A 24,562-nucleotide genomic window follows, 5' to 3' on the forward strand; every position below is an offset into this window, starting at 1 on the left:
GAGATCCAAGCAGAGCCCTAAATGGTGAAGAGAATCCAGTCTTTGGCTCCAAGAAAAGCATTTCTTTACCCTCTACTTCCTCTTTGCTTAGAAACCAAGGAACCAAGAGCAACTGCAAAAAAAGAAAAGCTGCTTCTGGAGCCCGGGCTAGAGGAGAGATTCTAAGGAGCTTCCAGATGTCCAGCATCTGTCCAGCTGGCTTCTAAGCAGCTTCTGCACTGAGCCCTTAACACTGGCAAGTGCCAGGAGCCTCACCGTGGGCAAACTAGCAAATGTACAGAAAGTAGACCTGGAATAGGGGTATTTTCTTTACCATGCGTCATTTTTGCAGCTATCAAGTTTCCTTGTATGTTAAAAAACCCTGGGAAATTATTTGCTTAATAAAAGCATTCGGCATTTCTCAAAGTCTTTCTTTTTTTTTCTAACCTTCTTCCCCTTTGCTCTGTTTTTCTTCTCTTTGTTTGGCTTCTGAGCAAAAACATCCTACCCACTGTGATATTTTCCCCATGAATAGCTAAGTAGGCTAGAAAAACAGTAGTAGGAAACACGGTGGATGGCCGAGGGTCAGGGTAAACAGCAGCCTGGGAACCTCCCAGAAGAACCGGGGTCAGCTACTTGGCTCATGTCAGCAAATGACTCCAGAGTTACACTGGCCATTTGAGTTCTATGGAGGGTATACCCCAGGTAAGAAGCCCCTTCTTTAAGTCCCTCAGGTGGTAATCTCGAGGTCTTAGCATGGCCTGGAGGGAACAAGAAAGCCATGTACTTTGGAACCCATCTGTTCTGTGAAGCTGGAGACAGAGCATCTTATCTGGATCTGAATATTGCCGGGGTCCGGGGTGGAAATTTGGCTGGTTAAAATTTCATCCCGCAATATTCAGTCTAGCCTGCAAGACGGTGACTTGAATTTAAAAGGATTAAAAGAAGCCCACAGAAATGGTGATTAAGCCCTTGAACTTTTTACCAAAAAAAAAAAAATCATCTTTGAATCATAGAGCTACAACAAAGTCAAATGGGAAGGGAAGGATGTCCATTGTGCCCTTAGACAATTTTTTGGGAAAAAAATATATGGATAGTAAAGAAAAAAAATCATCCTTTGATCATCTCTCTGCTCAAAGAATTAAAGCAGAGTTACCACACTTTGTTAAATTAAAATGAAATTAGCTTATTTTAAATGTTTACTATTTTAGATTTCTTTTTCAAGATGAAGTTCCAATCAACCTCCCTTTTTTTTCCTTTTGTTTTTAAAATATGGAATTTTGGGCCCCACATCAAGTGTCTTCATTTCAGGTGACATCTTACCCATCCCATGTCTGTCTACCAGACTGATGTCACAGAATTATCTGGTGTACCTGTCCTGTATCCCAGCACGGGGCGTCTAGACTCCCCAGAGTTGACATCTTCTGGGGTCCTCTGTATGAAGGAAGAGCTCCTACCTGTCACCTTCTTCATATGAGTGTCAGAATTGTTCTTGACATTAACCGAACATGCATGTTTACTTCTGTGCTTCCCATGGGCATGTGTGTGTATGTAAAATATTTATGCAGCCTGAGCTAAATATAAACAACATAGCCAATTGCAGAGAGATGTGTACTAGTTGGAGAATCCATCCGTTCAGCCATCCATTTCTTCAAACAGTAATTAATGAGCCCACCGTGTATAGAGCACTGTGGAAAGTGCTGAGTAGAAAGAAAAAAAGTATAAGGTATGTTCTTTGCTTTAAGAAGTTTATAATCCAATTGGGGAAATAAGAATGAAACACACACAAAGCTAACAAAAAGGCCACGTCTAGGCATGTAGAGACAAGTAGGAATCATTCAGGAGTGAAGGCAGCATGGTCCTGCTTTGCATGGATCCCCCAGCTTCCTCCCTCCCTCCCTCTTGCCAGCTTGGTGCCTAGATTCCTTTTTGTAGGCAACCGCTTTCTTCCCAAACCCGCCTGTGTGAATTGTCCTCCACAACAGGCCTCTTTAACTTCTCCCTTCCCTGTCCTTTCCCTTGTCCTCTTTTCTCTGTTTATTGCCTCCCACCCTTCTCCCTGTACCTGCTTCCCTTATAAAGAACACCTGGAATTTGTGGCAGCCTCAGGGTCTTTGCACCTCAGCATCCTGTGCCAGGAGTGCTCTTCCTGGGCTCCTTTCAGAGCCAGCCCCTTTCACGGTCAAAAGTCACCTCTGAGGGAGCTTCCTTGACACCCCCCACACCCCCACCTAAAGCAGCTCCATCCTGGTTATTCTCAGTCCCATTATCCCATTTTATTTGCATAGTATTTATAGCTTACCCCCTAACCCCACCCACCCAGATCAGACATTCCATAAGAATGAGGACCATGTTTGACTTGTCCATGGCTGTATCCCCGATGCTGAGCATACAGTAAGTGCTCAATTAATACCTGCTGATTGAAGGGATGACAGACAAGAACCCCGCTACCTTACCCGCAGCCTCGGGACTGTGCGGCTAGCAGCACTGAGCCTTCACCACCCTGGCCCGGCCACAGCCTCCCTGAGTCTGGTCCCCAAACTCCACCCTTCCCTAATCCCTGGGAATCACGCCAGGAGCCAGGAGCCTTTCCTTTCCTTCTGACTTGATACACTTTGTCTCCACTTTCAACTGAAAACCACACAACCAGAATATCTGCCCAGGCTTGTGTCTTCTTTGAGGAATGAATAGAAATGGCATTTGTTTGCCCAGCTCTGCCATGTGCTCAGCTTGGTACTTGCAGGGCGATGTGGGCCCCTGGTAGGGGTGCTCCTACCCTCAGTCTCTCTGAGGTGCAGAGAAGCAGCTCTGAGCTTGGCAGGAGCCAGGGAAGGACTTGCTCCTCTACACATCTCTCAGCTACCTAGGACTCCTTTTGGCTCTAACAGGCTAGACTTGGTCGTTATTATTTTTAATGTGCACAGATGTCCTGTTTCTGTATTCAGAGGTAGCTCAAAACGACTGTTCAGTTACTGAGTGTTTGCCATGAAGGTTCTAGAAAAACCAGAGCACTATTGGGAGGACTCCTTTTTTTTCGGTATCACAACTTACTCATGCCCAAAGCCCTCTAAATCAAGAAATGATGTTCTGGCATTTGGGATTTGGGCAGACCAGTCCCCAATTTGTGTGACATCACTGTTTCTAGTCAGAGAAAATAATTTGAAGCCAGTGTGTGGATGACTTCACTTTGTGTAGATTCACCAAGTGAGAGGCAGGAAGAAGGGGCTGCTTCCACAGCTTTAGTCTGCTGGGCTTGGGCCCCAGTGCCACCTGTGTCAAGCCCTAAAGATGTTTGTGTTTAAGTGCAGCTGGAGACCAGGACAACCATGAACCCCTAAGAAACTGAAAAATGATAACAAAAGCAGTGTAGAAAGATGAATGTATTAAAGGGGATTTACTGAAGACATCTCATAGCTTCACTGGCCTCCAGCACCCACTACCTCTTTGCAGAGGAGGGCAAGCTTTTTCTGTAAAGAACCAGATGAGAAATATTTTAGGCTCTGTAGCCCATGTAATCTGTGTTGCAGGAGGAAAACATAATCCTCATAGTATCCAGGGCTGTCATCTAGCATAATGCCCTTTCCAGGTGGGCCAACCAGGGCTTGTAGAGGTTAAGCTTTGTCAGGGAGCAGAATAGTCACATGGTCTCGAAACATCTCCCCATAGAGTCTTGATGAATTACAAACGGAAAGATCAAATGTGGATCAGTCAAAGGCAGGATCAGTCATGAGAGAGCTGTCACGATGGCCCTCCTGCATCAATGCCACAACCTGCAATCAATGCTGTAAAATCATTGCAAAAGTGTTTATCCCAAGTCTGGAACTTTCTACAAGACTACTGGCCAGAGTTGAAGGAACCCAGATGTTCTATAATAGGTAATAAGCTTGCCTGATCTTTTCCCCAAAGGGAGACATTGTCTTTCTTATGGTGGACAGTCAGCATGCCTACCCTTCCTTTGGAAGGAGACACAATCGCTACTCTTTGAGGCTGTTCTCCATATAAACATCCTGGAAATAAGGGCCCATACAAAGGGCAGCCAGGGCCTCTGCTCATAGTGGACCCATGGGGGACTGTCTCCCAACAATGGCAGCTGAGTGCAGCAGGAGCTTGGGCCCTGGATGGAGAAAAAAAGCAGCTTTCAAAGACATTATTGGGATCACTGGGGCACCTCTGATATGAAATGGAGGTTATATGATATCATTGCTCCAAGTTAAATTCCTTTGGTGCGGTCAGACTGTGGTTGTGTAGGAGGTCATTCTTATTCTTAGTGATGGCACTGAAGTATTTGGGGGTTAAAGGTCATGATGTCTGCCACTAACTTTTAAATTGTTCCTGAAACAGAACAATACAAGATAATACATGCATGCAAGAGAGAAACTGAGAGAGAGAGAGCACGGAAGAGGGAGAGGGAGAGGGAGGGGCTGATTTAGAGAGACCACGTAGGTCACGTGTTAACAGTTGATGTATGGAGGTGAGGGTGTTTGGGTTTTGGGGTTTTCATTATATTCTTTCAATTTTACAGAACAAAAACTGGAGGGGAAGGGAGGTACCCAGTTTCCTTAAGAACTTGCAGCCACCTGGGGTGGCCTTCTAACTTTAAGGACTGCATTTCTATTTCACTCTGTCACTGATTTTATCCCTGCCCTGACTCAGTGCTCTGAGGTCCTAAATAGGTTTTTCGTGGACTCAGTGGGCGGAGCTGGCAGGAAAGGCCCTTCAGCTAGAAGCTCCTTAAACCCGGGAGGTGGGAACCCATGAGTTCACTGTAACCAAACCCATTCAGATGCAGATACCTTCTCCTGTGGCTGTGAAGGGAGGAAGTCTACGCAGATCCGCATGAGAAGCGGGAAGGGTAGCAAGAATCCCAAGCTCAGAAGTTGGAGGCAGGCCCTAAAAGCAGTTTTGACTATTTCTCTCAAGGCATTGGGAATTGAGCTGCTTCCAGACACACATTCAGACATCAACAGAGAAGCGTATTCCCAGTGTATTGCCAACGGGTTTCAGCCCCAGGCAATTCACTATGGATTTGATGAGACTGAAAAATTACAGTGGAATGTCCTTGGGGTGAAAGGGTTTATACCCAACTCTATTCCAACGGTGGCAGGTCACTAGAATGCTGTCCACTCAGAGCAAGTCTGCATGCAGCAAGCCGGTCTCTGCCTCTAGGCCTCTTTGCCCCGAAGCCATCTCAGTCTCTGTCCTCAGCGCTGCCACCACTCCAGTCTCTGCTCTCTTGCAGCCGTGGCACTGTGTCACTGCGTCACCCAGAGCACTGGGTGGATCTCTTCATATAGAGTCAATAGCAAGTATTGCCTACAAGTGTATAGTGAGCAAGCCGACCAGGGCCAGGTGAGAATCCTGGCCATAGGAACCTTTACTTTCTCCCAACCAGGTACGAATGCACCTGGGATCGATTTTGTCCCCACTTCCCTTGCTTAGTGGGGCAGGTTGTCAAGAGCTGGTCTTAGTAGTGGATGGCAGGATCTGCCCTTTGTGGGCTGGCCTGTGGGTGGTGGGACCAGAGAGCAGGTGCTGACCCCCGGACACGCAGCTGCCCAGCACAGGCCAAACTGCCAGCTCAGACGATACACTAAAAATGAAGAGGGGAGCCCTTGCTGAAGCCTGTTCCCCACAGTAACATCTGTGGCTCTCAGTGGGGACTGAACAAGAGCTCTGAACAAGAGCCCTGACTGCAGAATAGTTCCTCAGGTAAGAACGGTCAAGGGGGGAATTACACACCAGGCCAGCTGGCCAGGACATCACTAGCCAGGCCCCGGGGCTGGCCCTGCTGAGGACACACAGCCCGAACGCCACGGCTGTATTTCACTGGGCCTTCCCTTGGAACGTATTCCGCCGAAGCACATGCCTTGATGAACAATTCAGTGGAAGCTGTCGGAAGCTTATGATAAAAAAGCAGCTGTCCCTCTCCTCACTCTGCCTCTTTAAACACTTAAAAGTTCTTCTAGTGGATATTTCAAATACCAAGTGATGTTAGATTACTGTTATCTCCAGATTCCCTAAAGGTAGTCAGTATCTATGACTTTCCGTATAAAGATAAAAATCTAGATCACATTTCATCCCTTTTCCACTTAAAAAAGATTTATATATGTGTATGTATGTGTATGTATGTGTATGTGTGTGTGCATAAGTGTGTATATTTAATATACTGATTACTGTGGCCACTTCACCTGAAGACTGGCAATGAGGGGGCCTTGCTGAGGGCAGAGCAGGCAAAGCCTGGAGCCTCTTCACAGGGACAGTGGGAACTCAGCCGGAGAGCATTCTCTAGTTATATTTAATCCCAGTACATTTGACCCTCGTGGATCCCTTTGTTAATATCCCAGCTTTATAGATGGAGGCACTTAGGCACAGAAAGGGCATGCAAATTACTGAAATCACACAGCTGGGAATTGTTAGAGCTGGGATTTGAACCCAGGCAGCCTGAACATGCAGACAGCAAGAAGACCCTTTTTGTTGGACAGGGAGCTTCCATGGGGCTGGGCAGCATTTATAGTTGTGTCCATACACAGTGCTAAGGAGAACCTGTACCCCTGGGTCCCATGACCTACCCAGAGACACACCCCATTCCTGCTGGGTATTCCTGCAGTGGGGTACCCTACCTAGAACTTGATGGATGAGAAACATATGCAGCTCCTGAAACAAAGGCAGACATCTGTGATCTGCCTGCTGGCCCCATGTACTTGCTGGGGGAACGAGAGGGCTTTCCTGTGGGTTTGACTTTGGCCTAAAGGAAGGGACAGCTCCTTATTCCAGAGAGGCCCCTGAATGATAACCAAAAAAGGTCCTAGATCAGGTTTTAGACCAAGCCTTGCTATGTGAGTTTAGGCAAAACACTCACCCACTCTGTGCCTCCATTTTTTCCTCTGTAAAGGTGATGTAACTCTGCCAATCTTTCCAGATCATGATGTCAGCATTGAGAACTATGAAGAAGCATATAAATCTGATGAAATGAACCAGGGCACCTCCCCAGGGATGGCCATGTGAGTGACTAGGACTCTTCTGGGTGTATCAAGTAAGTACAATTAATTGCTCATACTTGCTGAGTGCGGGTGTTCACAGCCCACCAGGAAACAGGAGTACCAAGCCCTGCGCTCAGGGAACTTCCTGGGCAGTCGGCAAGAGCTGAAAATGATCTGTGAACAATACCCATGACATGTGAGCAGGGTCTTTGTTTTCAGCTCAGCCTGGGCCTTTGAGATCTTTGGCCTGTTGCCTTGGAATTTTCTCTTCAGGCCACAGAAATGCCTTGTGGTCAGGCACTACGACCGTAGTCCTCCTGCCTTAAATATTACAGGAGACATGGGCACCCAGGGCCAGCCCTCCCCCACACCCACACTAGCAGCCTCAGCCTGGGATTCTATGGTAGCTGTGTGACCTCAGGCAAGTCACTGAATCTCTCTGAGCCTCCATGGCTTGATCAGCTTAATTTTAAAATGAAAGTAATATGCATCCATCTTGAGCCTCAGGGCAGTTTGCAGGTTCAAGTGTGAGACAATGCTCATGCGGGGGCCTTTGTCGGCGGTCCGCAAACGCACAGCCCTAAATCCCTTATGAGTGTTCTCCATTGCTGCCTGGAACAAGCGGCTCATGGCTCCCAATGAAAAAGCCCTTTTTCCTGTGTGCCCTTCCCCTTAATTCTCTGGCCTTTCTCTTGCAGCTTTGAGCTTCCCTCACACAAAGCAGCCTCGGAAATTTCCTAATGCCAGGCTGGTGGGGGAGCCCCAGAGCCGGGGCTCACCCCAGGTCACCTTTCCTCTTTCCCCACCATGTGCTCCTAAAAGCAGGTGACTTCACAAGCTCCTGCAAGAGCGTCTCCCTCTCCTGGGGTGTGTGGTGTGGGGGTCTCTCCCCTCCAGCACAGGACACACATTTCAGGACCCTGTGTCAGGATACCTGTATGCCTCTTCTTCATTAAGTATCTACTTTCTCTGCCCAGTTCTCTCTGTTTCTACTGTTCTCTCTTTAACCCAACTTTGGAAGCAGTTTGGATTAGATCATTCCTAAAACCTGGGGCAAAATCGCTGCAGATTCCCCCTCCTGGGCAGAGAAAGTCCAGATCCCTGAGCGCCACTTCCCAGTTCCTGCAAACTTGCCCTCCGCCCCCTCCCGTCTTGCCATGATCCACAGCACCAGGCCCAAAGCAGGCACTCAGATGTGGGAAGACCCCCCACACACCCCTTCTTGCTCTTCTGGCCTCAAATTGCAGAGGGCAAGCCCCTTCCCTCCTGAGACTGGCCAAGAGAGTCGCCCACCCAGCTGCCAGCTCCTGGCTCGAACAAATTTATGGAAATTTTGGCCTTTCCTCCTTTCTTTGACATTTGCAGACCATCTGGCACTGTGAGAAATAGAAGCTTTTACAGAACCGGCTTTCAGTCGCAGACCCAGCCTGCGGCAGTGGATCAGAATAGGTCAGAGCCCATGGTCCCTGGGGTCATTTGTGTGGGCCCCTGAGTGACATTTGTAGTGCAGTCATGTTTTTCCTGCCACTGGGTTTAAACACATCTCCAACATTATTCCACATAGGGGAGTCCATCTCAGAGGAAGTTGAGTGGGTGCAGGGAAACTCCCAGAACCCAAGGGGGCATAGTCATGAAGGTACTCCTGATGAGTGTGGATGCGGCAGGAATAGGAATAGGGTGCAGCAAGGGAGGCACTTGCCTAGAACACATAATTTAAGTCCCAAATGTGTAAATCATGACAAATACTATTTCACTGCAGTATTTTAAAGGTCAAAATTAATGTAACAAAGTCAAGGTGAGCAAAATATCAAAATTTTAAGTGGTCAGGATGAGACTTCAACTGTGCAACACCTAGCCTACTTCCCCGCCTGGCCCTTGGTAGCCGCTGCTGCCAGAGTGTCAGGACTCACTGCCCTGTGATAAGAAGCAATCAGGTCTTGTCAAAGACTTTCTCTGGGGAAGCCAGGCAGCGGATGCAATGGAAGCAAGCACTCTTCCATAGACTTCAGTGGGTGGGCATTTGGGGAGAAGGTGAATCTTAATGTGTTCATGTTCTAGAAAGTACAGCCCCCCACTTTTGTCTTATGAGATGACAGCAGTTCACCCACCCACTTCTGGGCAAGTGGCCCAAGGAAGGCCTGTGTTGCCTAAGATTTGAAATAAATGGAGTCGGTTTGGCTTTTTTTTCCTCCAGAATATGCCAGATACTCAAACCTCTGGTTAATTCTGTGTGGACAGCAGACTTCCCATGTTCTTCCTGGTTGGCATGGAAATGGGTTGCACATTCACCCGATAGCAGATCAGCTGTTCCCCCAGCACTTCTAGGAAGCTACCCCATCCTCGGTCTGCTCCTGGACTCACTCCACTCTGCCTAGCTGCAGCATATTGGCCTTCCTGCTACTGCTCTCTCCACCTGGAAGACAAATTCTTTCTCCAGCTCACTGCTGGACTGTTCAGGTCTCACCTTAAAATGTCACCTCCTCAGAGTTGCCTTCCCTGAACACCCGAGCCATAAATTGTCCCTCCTATTATTCTTGCTTGCAGGGCCTTGGTAATTTCTTGTTAAACTGATGGCGTTTGCTTCCTGGTCTGTTCATCAGCCCCTTCATCAGACTGGGTGCCCTGGGGCTGAGATTTCTTTACTTGGCGGTCTGAGGTCGAGCCCAGGGCTGGGGGCAGAGAGGGGCCTTGATCAATCTTGACTGATCAAACATGCTTTACCCGGTGTCCCCAGTTTGGAGGCATCTGCAGAGCAGACCCTGGCAAAGCAAGCTGGTGTGGAGGGTGTCTCTCCCCTCTGCTTCCTGCACTGTAGGATTGGCGTCTCCCACACTCCTGCTCATTTCAAAGCAATCCAAAGGTGCTGCATGTTCCCTGCTTTCAGAATGGGAGGCTGGTCCCTGGCTGGGCCTGAAGGTGTGTGGATGGGTGGGAGCTGGCAGTGCAAGGATCTGCCTGCCAGTCCCCTGAAGCAAAGGAAGCAAGAACGGGTCTCCCTTGGGAGGGAGGAAAAGGGGAAAGAGGGGGAGACCCTTGTTAATGAGCAAGAACTGCTTGGAAGAAATGTGGGACCTGCCAGATGTGCAGAGGGCTCCAGGGAAGCCTCCAGTGTCCCTGGCAGGTCGGCCACCCCATTTCTACCCAATGTTTCCCACCCCAAAGGTGGACTGTATTGGCCTGGGTAATCAGGTAATGGAGACACTAGTACCCAGGGCAGGGAATGGGCCCTTTCCAACATAAAGCGGTGGGCATCCGGCGGTAAAGAGGCGCGCAGGCATGGGGCTTGAGGCCTCTGAAAGGAAAGCATAGTGTTGCTCCGCTGCAGTATGTTACTGATGTTTGTGGAGAGGTTCCCAAAGATTCTTTTAATCTGACTTCAGTGGGATGGAGGAAACCTCGAGCGCACCTCAACCCCCCGCCCAGACATAGTATTACTGCTGCCATCACGCGGGATGACTTGGGAGTCCCCGAGCGGCCCTCGATGCCGCCACTGAGCTGTTTCGGGGCACTGGGGCAGCCCTTTAGTCGCGGGCGGGGCGCGGAGGCCGCGGGCGGGCGGGGCAGGGCCTAGGAAAGGAGGCGCGGCCCGGGAGGCGCGGCGGGCGTGCAGGCGGGCGGGCCGGCGGAGCTGCTGCCGCGCGGAGCCCGCAGCCCGACGCCCGCCCCTCCCGGGCGGCGCGCTCCCCGGCGGCCGCGGCCTGACGCGCGCCTCCCGGCTCTGCCCGCAGGTCCCGGGCGCGCAGCCCTCGGCCGCCGCCGCCCGCCCGGGCCCCGGAGTGCGGTGGAGAAGCGCCCCGAGGAGCCGGGGCCGGCGCCGCGCGCCCCCGACATGGTGGGCCACCTGCATCTGCAGGGCATGGAGGAGAGCCTCAAGGAGAGGAGCAGGGAGGGCCTGCTGGACAGCCCCGACTCCGGGTTGCCCCCCAGCCCCAGCCCCAGCCCGCCCTTCTACGCCCTGGCGCCCGGCATCCTCGACGTCCGCACGGGGGCCCCTGGAGCCTCCTCGGAGCCCCCCGGTCCCTGCGAGGCCAGAGCGGTAAGTACGCGCCTGCCCAGACCCGGGACGAGGAGCGGAACGGGGATAGGGCCAGCGGAGGGGTGGGGGTGGGGCAGACCTGCGCCGCCGCGCCCCCAGAAGCCAGGACTGCCCCCCACCCCAATCAAGAAGGTGGTGACACAGTGACAGCCACGCTCCCCAGGGAGAGGCCAGGGCCCATAGGGGGATGTGGTCCAGCCTGATCCTGGGACCGGCGGACTTCCCGCTGGCGGTGAGCCTCTCCACGGGGTAATTCGTCTTACTGGCAGCAATAAAAGGGCAGGGGGTGCAGCGCTGTGTCAGAAATTACCGAAGCTGGCGAGGAGATCCTTGCTAGGTGGGTTTGGTCCCCAGGCCAAAGCTTGTTGAAGACATCCACACCCAGGGTCCTGGCTGCTCCTGATCCCCCAGTCCTTGTTCATGGCTCCTGGCGCTGCCAGCATGAAAGCAGCCTTTTTTTTTTTAACCAAACCCAGACAGGAACCCTTCCTTCCCGGGATGTTGAGGGATGTTGACGTGGAGCCTGACGGTGCCCGGGGAAGGCTGGAACCCCAGGGCAGGAGGCTCAAGAGTTTTATCTCCTGCCAGACTTAGTGGGGCCTTCAGGTGGGCTCTGCGGGACATCCAGCTTGGCAGCTGGCCCGAGACTGGGTGTCCCCAGCAGGTCGGAGGATAGCCAGCAGGATCCGGTACCTTCCCAACTGGGGGAAACAGCAAGTTGAAGTCAGGAGGTTGCTGACAATCCCAGTGGCCTCTCCTTGTTCCTGCTGGCTCTCTGTGTGCCTTAACATCTTTCCTGCCGGGTATATATGGTAGCACGGTTCCAGCCCGACTCCATTTTTTGGGGGTCCTGTCAGTGATGGCCTGGTACCTCACAGGATCTCCCAACAACAGAGTTGAACGCTCCCTTGCCTCCAGCCTCATGACATAGATTTCATGTGTGGCTCTTTTGACCCTTATTCCAGTGGGTCCCAAACCTGGCTGAGCACTGGAATCTCTGTCAGAAGTTTGAAAAATACCCACACCCACCTTGTACCTCCAGACATTCTCATTTAATTGGTATAGGCTGCAACCTGGTGTCAGGATTTTTTAAAACCTCCCCAGATGATTCTAATGTGCAGTCAAGTTTGGGTACCACTCTCTTTACCAAAAGTTGAACTTTGGTCTCTCTTTAGGGGGCTGGGGTGGGAGGAGCTCGAGGACTTCCAGGGTGGCCAAGGCGGCTTGCAGTGAAAATTATCCTGCTGTGTGAACGGGGCAGCTTTCCTGCAAGAGTCTCAGACCTGGCCCAGTTGGTTGGAGGGTGTTCAGGCTGCACATGCTGGGAATAAATCCTGTGGTGTCTTACACAGTCGGGCTTTGGGAAAGGAACAGGGGCCATTCTTCCCCTTTATTCTTTGGATGACCCAGAATCCTCCTTAGAGAGGGTTTTGTGGATGCTTTCTCTGCCAGCCAGGCCAGCCAGAAGCAGCCAGAACAGTGTGCCTGGCTTACTTGGCTGTTCTAGTTGACTGGATTTTTTTCCCTTCCTTGCTAAGTAGATGCAGCATGGAACTTCACTGCCCCTCATGCTCTCCTTGTCTGGCAGGGGCTAATTCTACACAAATAATGATACCTGGCACACAGATAGCCCTTACCACGTCCCAGGAACTGCCCTGAACCCCTCACTTGCATCAGCTCACTTCATTTTTACAATATCCCAATGAAGCATGTATGCTGCTGCTTCTTATTGTCATAAGCGAGGCACAGAGGCTAGGGACTTGCCTAGGATCACCCAGTTGATTGGTGGATGAGCTGGAGTAGAACCCAGGGAATTTAGATCAAGAGTCTCTACTTAAACCTTGTATTACCCTACTTTTTGCTGCGTAGTAATTAACTACCTATTGGTTTTGTTTTTTAATTAAAAAAATAAAATGCCTGCGGACCAATGAGGTTCTGAGATGTTGCTTTCAATAAAGAGAGAGGAAATGGTTGCCACGGGCAACCTTTCGCAGCCCTGGGGCCTGCAGCCCTGGGCCTGCCCTCCTAACCCGTTACTGTCATGCAGGGTGCCCCACCTCCCGGGAACTCCTGTTAAATATTGTTAATCTGTTGTTTAACAACACTGTGCTTGCTGATGATTCATCGAGGATGCTTTCCAGGCGCAGATGTAGGCAAAATATCCGCTGCCGATCTTGCATGTTCCAGGGGAAAGGACAGAGACTTGTTCTCATCTTGGAGCTGATGGTTTCAAATGCCCAGGAAGGGGTGGGGGCAAGTAGGGCCGAGTTTCCTCTGGCGTCCCCTTAGCCTCCAGGTGTCAGCCTGCTTTGCATGGGGCAGCTACCTTTGTTCTGACACCCAGTGACTGGCACTGCCTTCCCAGTCAAAGTTGGTAGCACATGCCCCAGCCAGGGATGTGAGCTGCAGTGCTATCCCTAAACCCTAGCTGCTGAGGTCTTCACCAGCTTGTCACTCTGCTTATTATGCATGTTAGTGTGCATGTTAAATTTGCTCACGCTTCAGTTCCTCAGAGAGGTCCCGTTTCCCCCCACTTTGTTTCAATCAGCTGGACTTACCTTCCATTCCAGACAATACCCCATTTATGCAGGGTATCTGGCTGGCTGTGAGACTGCCCCCATGAGACAGTAGAGGCACTGGGGACCAGGGTGAGTGTGAATGAACCTCCCACCCCGCCTTGAACATGGGGTTTTCTTGTTCATTCTCTGGAGCAAAGATACTAGTGTTCCTGGTGATGCCCAAGCCAAATGAAGATCTGGGAATCAGCCATTTGTCACACCAGTATTTACTGGGCACCTACTCTTTGCCATGCACTGTTTTAGACCATGGGGGACACAGCAGTTCAAGATCCCTGTCCTCCTGGGAGTGGCATTTTAGGGGGAGAGACAGAATCACCAGGTGACACAATACCAGGTGGACTGTAAATGCCCTTAGAACAAGAAGTAGGGGAGAGTGGTGCTACTTCAGGGTCAGGCAGTGATGTTTAACAGAAACCAGAAAACAATGAGGGAGTGGACATATGATTTAGGAGTGAAGTGTATGCCAGTTCCCAAGAACAGCAAGTGCAAAGGCCCTGAGGTGGGAACAAGATGGGCATGTTCAAGGAGCAGCAAGGAGGCTGGCAGTGGCCAGAGTGGGAACTTTTAGGCCAAGCTCAGGCAAGAAAGTAAAATTCCATTGGTTTTTAAAAAATGTACTAGTTTTAGTTTTATTTTTTGTAAGGCATTTTGAGCCCTAGACTCCCCAGATTAGAAGCCCAAGCCAGAGACTTGTGTGAGATGCTGTGAGAAACAGGGTCTGTGTCGGACTTGTCTCCACATGGCTGCCAGGAGGGTTTGCTTGTCAGCTGCATTCATCCCACAAATATTTAAGTCAGGCTGGGTGAGGGACACAGCTGTAAACAGATGGAGGCTGTGTGTGCTGCCTCCACGCTCGAGGCTGAGTGGACTCCTATGTTCCCCCAGTCCTGGAGGCCAAGGCTGGGGAGATGTGCTGCAGCACCCACCTGTCCGGGGTCACATGGGCAGTTGAGGAAACCACAAACAGCACTGGGGATCTCAGGCCATGTTCTCTGGGGTGCACGCTTGAGAGAACAGCCACCGCTGTGGGGGGTGAGATGTGGACACGATGATAGGAGGTGACGGACCCTCAGATGTGGAGGTGGGGTTCTCTTGCCCTGGGCTCCAGCTTGCATTGCGCCTGTCACCCCCATCTGATCTCCCAGGTGTGCTTCTGCACAGGGTACATTTCTGAGTGTTGCCCCCAAGGACAAGATGCTGGTTCCCGGGGCCCACATTCCCAGAGAAGCCGTGTGGGCTGGATCCAGGAAAATTGGGTGGTGGGAAATGGGGCATCTCTGCCTCATCCTTGAACATTTCCTGGGGCTGCCCAGCTCTTTGAGGCCACCCATGATCACAGCCTCTCTTGGGATCTTGGCTGTCACCAACCAGCCCCCACAGCCCAGGACTGCCAGATTTTCTTCTTTCTGTTTCTGTGATGCTGAAACCAAGCGGGAAGAGAGAGGGTAAGGGAAGGGGGAGAGTTAGGAGTTAGTGCCCCGGATTAAGCACAGACAGGTAGGCAAATGGATGGATGGATGGATGGACGGATGGGCGGACAGACTGAAGAGACAGGGTCTGTTCCCACGGCCCCCTTGCAACTCACAGGTGCATCCCTGACTGCGAAGGTGTCTAAACAAGCTCAGCTGGAAGACAGCCAGGTGGGTCAGGCCCGGGGTGGGAGGAGCCTGTTGGCAGAAAGGGAGGCTGTGAGGAGGGAGGGGGCGGGATGCCAGAAACTGGGCGCTACTTTCAGCCCTGGCTGCTTAGTCCTGGGTGAACTGGCCTCCAGGGGAAATGCCATGAAGTCTGAGAAGCTCTCTCTCCCTGTAGCTGTCGTGTGAAGCTCTGGAGTCCCATGCCTTCATCCTGCTGCCCTTGTTGCTATGGCTTCTGGCTGAAGAGATGGTATACAGACCCTAACACCTCCTGAAGTGATGTCTGGATCTTGGGATGCATGAAAGCACAGAGGGAATATTTGTCTGCCAAAGCAGGCCACTTTCGTGGAGGCGACCCCTGTCACTGGAAGGCGTAGTTTGGGACGCACCAGTGCTCTGAGTTTTCCAGGGAAGTGGGAGGCCACCCCAAGCCCTCCAGTTTCCCACTAGGGCTTCTTGCGCCCAGGTTGTGACTCCCACCCCCTGGCTGGCAGGTGCCTGTACTGGCTTCCTAGCACTGCTATAGCCAAGTCACAAACGGGAGGCCTCAGACAGCAGCAACTCTTGCTCCCACAGCTCTGGAGGCCAGACGTCTGAATCAAGGTGTCTGCAGGGCCACAGTCCCTCCAGTGGTTCTAGGAGAGAATCCACCCACTATGTGTGTTCTAGCATCTGGTGGTGCGGGCAATCCTTCGTGTCCCCTGGTTTGTAGATGCATCACTCCAGTTTCTGCCCCATCTTCACATGACCACCTTCCCTCTGTGTCCTGTGTCCAAATTTTCCTCTTCTTACAAGGACACCAGTCACTGGATTTAGGCCCCTACCCAGTAGAACCTCATCTTAATGTGATCATATCTGCAAAGACCCTATTTCCAAACAGGGTCACGCTCAAAGAGCACATATCTTTGCTGGGGTCACAGCCAACCCGCCACCCTCCTGCTTGCTTGGGCCCATCCGGCCGCATGTCGTAGGAAGCCTGTTTGCAGAATGGGAGGCCCGGAATCTGCGATGCTTGTGTGTGCTCAGTTCGCTGCTTTGGGCATCAGACCGTGGGCCTGTGGGGTCTAGGTTGGGCACGCAATACTTTGTGCCTCTCCAGGGATCAAACTGCTCTGCTCAGGTCTCCTGGGCTCTCCAGACAGGCCTTATTGTGCCATGTTAGGGGAGGGCAAGGAGCATAAGGAACCCCCTACCCCTGCCCTGGCATCTGCCATGAATAACCACAAGTGAGGTTAGTGGCCTTGGAAAGGCCAGTGCAGCCAGTACAGATGTTCCACGTGGCTGTTGTGAGGGTGCCTCTCCTGAGCCTGTGGAAGTCTCCCTGGTGGTCTGCTCTCTCCAGGAGCAGCAGTGCGTCCTTTGGCCCCCTCCTCCTGCCACTTGCCCTCCACTGATGGGAGCTGTTGCTCCCTGGCTGAACTGAAATTCATGTTTCCATGGGCCACACTGTGGCCACTGCGGGCCCTGTGTGTCACCCAGGCTGGGCACAGATATTGTTGTGTGATCCCTATGTGTCCCTGTCACCTGGGCCGTGTCCCCAGTGGGGCTGGGCCGTCATTGGGTGGCACTGAGCTCCCACAACAGAGTGGTTATCTTTCTGTGGGCTGGGCCCTGTGCGAGCCAGGAAGGGGAGAAGCCCAGAACACCCATGTGTAGTTTTACTCCCAGCCAGCAGTGTTCGCCCTTGCCAGCTCCTGGGTTAGGCACATGAATCACTTTGCGAGGGGCAGGGGAGTGTAGCCTGGTGGGCAGAGGGCAGCCAGCTGTCCTCTGAATCCCACTGCCTCTAAGGTCTTCCCTGGTCCCCCACACCCCTGTTTGCACAGGAAGTGAGAGAGCAGGGTTAGAATGGGGAGGAGCTGGGAGCTGGCCCATCCCTGGGTGGGGGGTGGCGTCCAGGACACGGATTCTAGCCTTGGGCTCGCAGCGTGTCTGCACTTGGGACTCCGTATTTTTTGCCTGGTTCCCTGGAGTCCCCTCAGCCCTGACACCTGCCAGCCTATGCCTCCAGTACCCGTGACGGCTCCTAGCCTGTGGTGCGGGCCTCACAAACGGCACAGCCTCATTTCACAGACAAGCACAGGCCCAGTGATAGGCAGCTGAGGGTCTGTCCTCTTTCCAGTGGAACCTTAATCAGGCCTCTGGGGGAAAGATCTGGGGTGCAGCCACCTTGGAGGGCGGGCATGGGTTACTGGCCTGTCTGGGGCTTTTATCACTCCGGGTGGGCTGTGACTTGGCCAGCGTGCAACTGCAGGGTGTCTCCTGGGTGTGCGAGCCCCAGCCCCTGCTCAGCTCTCCCCCATGTTGGTGGACCCCTTGGGACCGTGATCCAGTTTTTGAGGAGTGTCTGCGCCAGGGTGGCTGGTGCGTCATCCTCCTGAGCCATGGTACGCCACCTTGGCTGTGAAAGGTGCGTTCCCTGCCCACTCCCCGGGATGCTGGGGCTCTGGGGGTCTGCTGCTGTTTTGCTCTTAAAATAACCTTGTGTCCAGAAGGACTCAGCTCTGAGCTTCTGCCAGGCGGAGGGCTGCCCCTGTCCTCCCCTGGTGTCCATCCCTGGAGCCCTGCAGGGCATCCTGGGGCCTTGGCAGTGACTTCCGGAGCCGTCTCGCCACCCAGGCCCATTGGATGCCAGCCCGCATCTGGGTTTTCACAGGCTTCTGGTATCTCTTGTGCGGTGCTTCCAGTTGGGGAGGATTTTAGATGTTTTTCCATTGGGGCCTTTGGAGAACAGTGCCCAGAGCTCCAGCTTCCTGCACAGACTGTGAAGTGAGCCTTGTCTACTCTCCTGGCAGCCAGTCAGGGGGCGAGATCTGGCCAGAATGGGGCTGCTTCCACCTTGGCCCCCAAGGGCCCCTTGGGCAGTAGTAGGAGCAATGGCAGTTTATCTCACGTGGACCCAAGAGGGAGAGCAGCGCTCAGCTCCGCAACAGCTACAAAGGCTGTGCTTCTCAAGGAAGTCCACCAGGCTCCTTAACTCAGCAATTATTCTCTCTTGGTATGTGTGTGTCAGGTGGGGGGCGATTAAAACCAGCAGCAGGCTGCCTCTCCTTCCCTCCAGCCCCTCTACCTATCTGGACAGAAGAAATGCCACCAAGAACCTTAGCCCCATGTCCACTGCCCCTCAGTGCCTGCTTCATCCTCCCCCCTCCTCTGTGGCCACACATCATGGCCTTGTGAACAAGAGGGAGCCCCGGGCAGCAGTGTGCCCCATCCCACCCACACAGGGTCCAGCATACAGCTGGTGTTCAGAGCACAGTAGGTGTTCCACAAATAATAGGTGCTCATCAAACACTTATACAGGTTTGGGGAAAACCACACTTCAGATGATCTCTTTTGGAGAAAGTGTTAATTTTATAAACATCAAGTCATGGAGTTTTATAGCTGGGTCTGTGCTGATTCACCAGGTGGGCCCTGGATGACATTGGAAGTGCCTAAACCTTCCTTTTCTTAATTTGACTTGATTTAATTTCTCCTGAAATGATGTGTGCTTGCTTCTGGAAGGTAAAAGCAGTGTTGTCTCAGGGTTCAAAAGGGTGTGGATTGTACCTTTCTCCAGAGAGCCTGAGCCGCATGCCTTTGGACCTTCATGAAAATGACTCAGAGTGCAAGCCGACTTGTATACAGCGTTTAGCCTCTGCCGGGCTCACCCGACGCATTTCTCACGCCTTGACTCAGTCACTGCAGCCTGCCAGGCAGTGCTCCTGTCGCCCATTGAGCGGCCTGGAGGCTCTGGCCAGATGAAGGGGTTGTTTGCCCTGGGTCACTGGGCGTGTCAGCTTCCTGTTGCTGCTGTGACAAATGACCACAAGCACCGTGGTTTAAAACAACATACATTATCTTAGTTTTGAAAGTCATAACTCTAAAATGGATCTTATGGACTAAAATCAAGGATTTTGGCTGTGTTTCCTTTTCAGAAGGTCTAGGGGAGTATCTGTCCCCGTCTTTCCCCCTTCAAGAATCTGCCTGCATTTCAGGGCTTGTAGCCCCTTTGTGCATCCCCGAGGCTGCAGCGGAGCATCTTTAATCTCTCCAACTGATCACCTGCCTCTCTCTTACAAGGATGCTTGTGATGACACTGGGCCCACCAGATAATGAAGATGATATTCCCAGCTCAATATCCTTAACGCAGCCACACCTGCAAGTCCCTTTTGCCACGTAGCCACATTCATATGCTCTGGAGATTAGGCTGTACATACTTTTGGGGCCATTATTCTACCTGCGACATCCAGGAAAGAGCAGCAGTTGGTCCTCTTTGGGGCCTCTCACTCTGTGTAATTGCCAGGGAGAGGTAGGGCCACCTTGAGCAAAACTGTCGGGGGCTTTGGGACACCACTTCGTTTTCTAACCTTGCACCCTTTCTCCCTGTGGTCCTTGGCCCTGGTTCTGGGGCCACTGTGGTTGGCCGGGGAGGGGGCTGACAGTGACCCTCATCCACAGGCTGATACCAGATGTGAAGACAGGCTTGGGGCTGACCCTGGGACTCACGAGTCAGCAGAGGGCTGCTTTGCACATATGAGTTCTCACCTTTCAACAAAGTAGGGTCTGTGAGGTTCCAGCCTGGGTTAGAGAGGCCTTCAGGTCCTGAACCTCAAGGGTCTCATGGCCTGGGGGCGACAGACACACACAGTAGAGGCCAGCAGATGGAGCTTCAGGGACCCCACAGAGGGCAGCGGAAAGACAGGAGCTGGTGCCTGAGTTGAGTTGCACTAGACCAAGTAAGGAGCTGGAAGGATGTTCCCAGTACAGGGAACACCATGAGCCAAGGCACAGAGGCAGCTTGGATGTGGTTCAGTGGGTGGAGATGCACGGTCAGAGGCCTCTGTGGGAAGTGCACACACTGATCATGTGCGCAGGGTGGGCAATGTCAGGGCAGTCCCGGGGCCATGGTGCCAATCCCATGCGTATGGGAAGCAGCAGAGGAACGTGGGTCAGGGCATGGACTCTGGAGCCAGACTCTAAACCCCAGCTCTGCCTCTTCCTAGCTGTGTGACCCCGGGAAAGTTACTTGACCACTCTGAGCATCCGTTTCAGCATCTCTAAAATGGGGGTACTGATAGCAACTCCATCCTGAGATTGAATGAGTGGATATTTGGAGCCCAGAGCAGTGCCTGGTGCAGTTGGAGCTCAAAAAGCGTAAGCTGCTGTGATTTATCATCATCTAGGTGAGAAGGAGGGCCTGGCAGGGAGGGGACAGATGGAGGAAATCTTGTCGGTTAACCAGCAGAACTTGGTCTGAGTTGGTTTCGCTGCCTTGACTGACCTGGGGTTGGGGGCTGGCTCACAGGCTCTGAATGAAGACCCTACCTGCCAAAAAATAAGTCAGATGGGTGCCCCTTAGAACAGCGTTGTCAAAGAAAACTTTCTGAGAGGGGGAACGTTTTAGATCTGCTCTCACCTGCAGTGTAGCTGCCACTGTATGTGGCTCTGAGCATGTGAAATGGGGTCCGTGTGGCTGAGGGACAGGACTGTTCACTTGCTTAATTTTAATTAAGATAAACCGAAATCCCCCCAGGCAGCTCGTGGCTGCCTTACCGGATGGTGCAGCCTCATCAGCGCGTCCCCAGAGCGTGGGGACTGTAGGAGACGGAGACACTGTCTCTGAGTGGTAAGGCGTGAATGTGTTTTCTATATAACCCCATGACTTCAGGTATAGACTTGTCTAGGGTGATGGTTAGTTAAGACTTCAAAGATGAAGTAAATTGAAAGCGTAGGTGGACAGTGGATGCAGCAAGAGCCATGGAGTGGGCAGTGACTAAGTGACACTGGGGGACTCGGCCTTTGTCTCCTGCTGGGTCACAGCAGGTGGAGCCAGGGAGGTAGGGCCATGGGTGCGTTGGCATCTGGGGCTGAGGGGACCTGTGCCTGATGGGATGGGGTTCCAGGACACTTTGATCTACTGCATCACCAAGTGGGGGCAGCTTGCGAGGGCTGGGGCTCAAGGGCGCCTGCCGAGAGGGGTCCCAGTTCTGCAGAGCTGAGCCTGGTTCCTGGGGCTTGGTGTGGGCTGGGGTTTCACAAAGAGACCGTTACTACCTCTTATTGAGACTTCTGGGAACTGGAGGGTAGGCCGGTGGCTGGGGACCTGTGGGCCCAGGAGGGTGTTCTGGGTGGACATCAGGGTGCTTGGATCTCAGAGGGATGCTGGGGTGGGCTTCTGGATGGACCAAGCCAGGGCTTGAGCCTGTCGGGGAGCTGAGTGCCAAAGGCCTGTGTAACCCCATGTCCATGGCTCGCCCTACAGCCCCCACCCCTGCCCCTGAATCCCCCAGCACTGGAGATGAAGCCCCGGATGCTGCCTGTGTTCTTCGGGGAGAGCATTGAAGTGAACCCAGAACCCACACATGAGATCCGGTGAGTGGGGCTGTGGGTGGGTGGGGAGTGGGGGCAGGCTGGGGGGCTCAGTAGGCTCCCCTCCCTCTAGGTGCAGTCTGGGAGCTGCTCCCTGGGGAGATGAGGTGAGGTCTTAGCCAGAGGGAAAACTGATTCTAAGATTGGACTGTTGGGCCTGCTCCCTGCCCCCTACCCACAATGGCTATGTCCCCATGACCTTCCCCCAAGGCCAGCTGATTTTTATCCATTGTCACTTGTAAGGGGGTCACTTCTCTAGAGGTGCTGAGAGCACTCTTAGAGGAAACATATTTTGATATAATTTCACAGAGAAGTTGCAGAAAGGGCGCAAGGAACCCTGTAGGTTTGTTAAACAGATTTGCAGATTCTGACATTTGACTCATTGGCTTGAATGTCCACACCCTCTTTCTATACAAATGAAACATTTTTCTGAACCATTTGAGAGGTTAGTGATGTCCTGACCTTTCACTCCAGCATCTTTCCTAAGAACCAGACATCCTCCCACATAATGACACAGTTATCAAGTCAGGACAACTGAGGTTGACTCTGCGTAGTCATATTTTGTCCACTGTCCCAAAATGGGATATATTTTTATCCCCATTCAGGATGTCACCAGGGTCACGAATTGTCCTGTCTTTTTAGTCTCCTACAAGCTGGCACAGCCCCTCTGCCCTTTGACCATGCCGTTTGGGAGGGTCCAGGCCGTTGTTTTAAGAGCTGAGCCTCGGGCCCCCTTCGCGTGGGTGATGCTGCTGACCCCAGGCCGTCCGGGCGGGTGACCAGTCGCCCCCTGCCGGGCTCACCTCCCTCCTTCCGCCCTCACAGCTGCAACTCTGAGGTCAAGTACGCCTCGGAGAAGCACTTCCGGGACAACATCTTCTACGCGCCCGTGCCCACCGTGACGGCCTACAGCGAGACGATCGTGGCGGCGCCCAACTGCACGTGGCGCAACTACCGCAGCCAGCTGACCCTGGAGCCACGGCCGCGCGCGCTGCGCTTCCGCAGCACCACCATAATCTTCCCCAAGCACGCGCGGAGCACTTTCCGGACCACCCTGCACTGCAGCCTGGGCCGGCCCAGCCGCCGCTTCACCGCCAGCGTGCAGCTCCAGCCGTGCGCGCGCCCCGGGCCCGGCCTCCTGGGGCCCGCGGCGCTCTAGGCGGCGCCCGGGGCCGAGTCGGGTGGAGCCCCGAGGGGCCGAGGGCGACTCCGCGCTCGGCCAGGGCCTGGGCAGGAGGGAGGCCGGCCGTCTCTAACCCGTTCCAATGTGGCGGACTATACACATTTAATTAGCGCGCAGGCAGCGAAGCAGTGTACGCACGGCTTCCAAAGAGCAAGGGGGTTCCTGCAGTTAGGTGGCGCGGCAAGCCTGAGGGCAGGGAGAGAAGGAGGCCACCTTGGTGTGCCCTTGAATCCGGGAACAGCCCTGAGCGCTGGAAGGCGGGTGTCCTAGCGTTAGCTGGGGAAGCCTGCTGCAGTTCCTTGAGACCCTGGCCACCCTGACTATCCAGAGCTGGTGGCCTGGCTCTTGATGCTCCTGGGAAGGGGCAGTCCCAAGGCCGGCCTTTCAGACGAGCACAGCCTGGCACGGAGGTACAGGCTGAGAGCTATGGCTGAGCAGCCCCTGCTGGCTGTTGGGCCAGGAGGTTGGGCAGCGGCTGGGCACTGGTGGTTGTGGGCAGGGTGGCAGCCAGGAGAAGACGGTGCCTTAGCTGTTTCCGGGTGCTGTGCTCCAGTGCAGCGCCGAAGATTGAGGGCATAGGCCGTGTGTGCTGAGGCCTTCGAGCTCTGGGTCCCCAGCCTCACCCCAGGGCTTGCCCGCTCTGTGTACACAATGTCCTCTGGACCAGGACTCATCAGAGCCTTCGTGCAGGGTGCGAGGGGAGGTGTCTAAGCTCTCGGAAATGTCTGCTTCCACCTGTGTGAGGCTCTGGCCTCTGCTGTCCTCACTCACGCCACCTGCTAGCATGTGATGACTCCACCTGTTCTCTTCCAGTGCTGCAGACTTGCGGCACACACGATGTTGGGACAGGAAGACCAGAAAGACTCGTGCTCCCAGGGAGTGCCAGGGCTGGGGGCCCACAGTCCTGTGCTGCCTGGGGTGAGTGCCCCCGCAGCCCCCAGTGTGGTCTTAGAGATGCCCCCTGATCTGAATGGACCAGCAGGTTGGGGGCCGCCCCACTATTCCCGTGGTAACCCCCAGGGCGGGGCAAAGGCTCTGGGGCTCCAGCTCCCATGCTCCAGAGTTGCTTTCTGATCAACAAAAATAACTTAAGAAATAGATTGTCTTAATAAAATGTGCAAATCCAAAGAGGCTCCCTCTTGTGTCTCTACAGCTCCTACAGTAGTGATGGGGGACTGGTCTCCATAGGCCCGTTTTACCCCGTGAGCCCTCCCCCACCCCTTTATTCTTACGCAGGGTCAGTGCCAGCAGAATCCTGCCTCCCCTCCGCCTCCCCCCTGCTCCCAGGGAACGGAGCTCTCAGAAGGCTCAGAGCCCTGTGCTCCCCACCCCCTTCGTTCAGTGTGCACCAGCGCCACCCAAGAGCTGGTTGATAAATGCAGAGGCCTAGGCCCCACCCAGGGACTTGGGTCTAGGGTGTTCCAAGGAGGGGCCCAGGAATATGCATTCTAGCACCCAGGTGCTTTGTGCACATCCTAGCTCGTCTCAGAAGGCTCCCAGCTGCCTCTGCAAAGTGGGCAGCCTGGATTGACAGTGAGTACAATCAGTGAGATGCTCAGCAACCAGACTGTGGAGTTTGCTCCTCTGACTCTGCAGATGGTGGGGCAAGATAAGTGGCGGTATCTCTTGACATACAGGCTTTTTGCAGGGGACAGATCCTTCAAGGGGGTGATCCTTCAGTTATGGCTTTCTGATAACGGACCCCGAGCCTGGCAGTGAGATGACAACGGTGAAGCTCTACTAAGGACTACAAGCAATCATTGTGCTCCAGGCACCATGTTAAACATTTTGTGTGGTTTTACTCCCTTCAGCATTAC

General features: G+C 53.3%; 1 protein-coding gene across 4 annotated transcripts in view; it reads left to right on the plus strand.

The window, feature by feature from the left end:
• Window positions 1-23,895, plus strand: part of RFLNA (refilin A) — a 227,290-nt gene extending 203,395 nt beyond the window's left edge. The window contains exons 3-7 of one of the 4 annotated variants that reach the window (XM_037014241.2): window positions 6,899-7,012; window positions 10,688-10,995; window positions 15,387-15,461; window positions 21,456-21,565; window positions 22,388-23,894. In XM_037014241.2, the coding sequence (XP_036870136.1) occupies window positions 10,789-10,995; window positions 15,387-15,461; window positions 21,456-21,565; window positions 22,388-22,721 (726 nt within the window). In that variant the 5' untranslated portion in view covers window positions 6,899-7,012; window positions 10,688-10,788 and the 3' untranslated portion in view covers window positions 22,722-23,894. Of the gene's footprint in view, window positions 1-6,898; window positions 7,013-10,584; window positions 10,996-15,161; window positions 15,215-15,386; window positions 15,462-21,455; window positions 21,566-22,387 lie in introns of those variants that run through there. The other 3 variants (XM_037014243.2, XM_037014242.2, XM_017652184.3) reach the window with 3 other exon arrangements.
• The last annotated feature ends 667 nt before the right edge of the window (window positions 23,896-24,562 follow it).

The sequence above is a fragment of the Manis javanica genome, chromosome 15, assembly GCF_040802235.1.
Source record: "Manis javanica isolate MJ-LG chromosome 15, MJ_LKY, whole genome shotgun sequence".
NCBI lineage: Eukaryota > Metazoa > Chordata > Mammalia > Pholidota > Manidae > Manis > Manis javanica.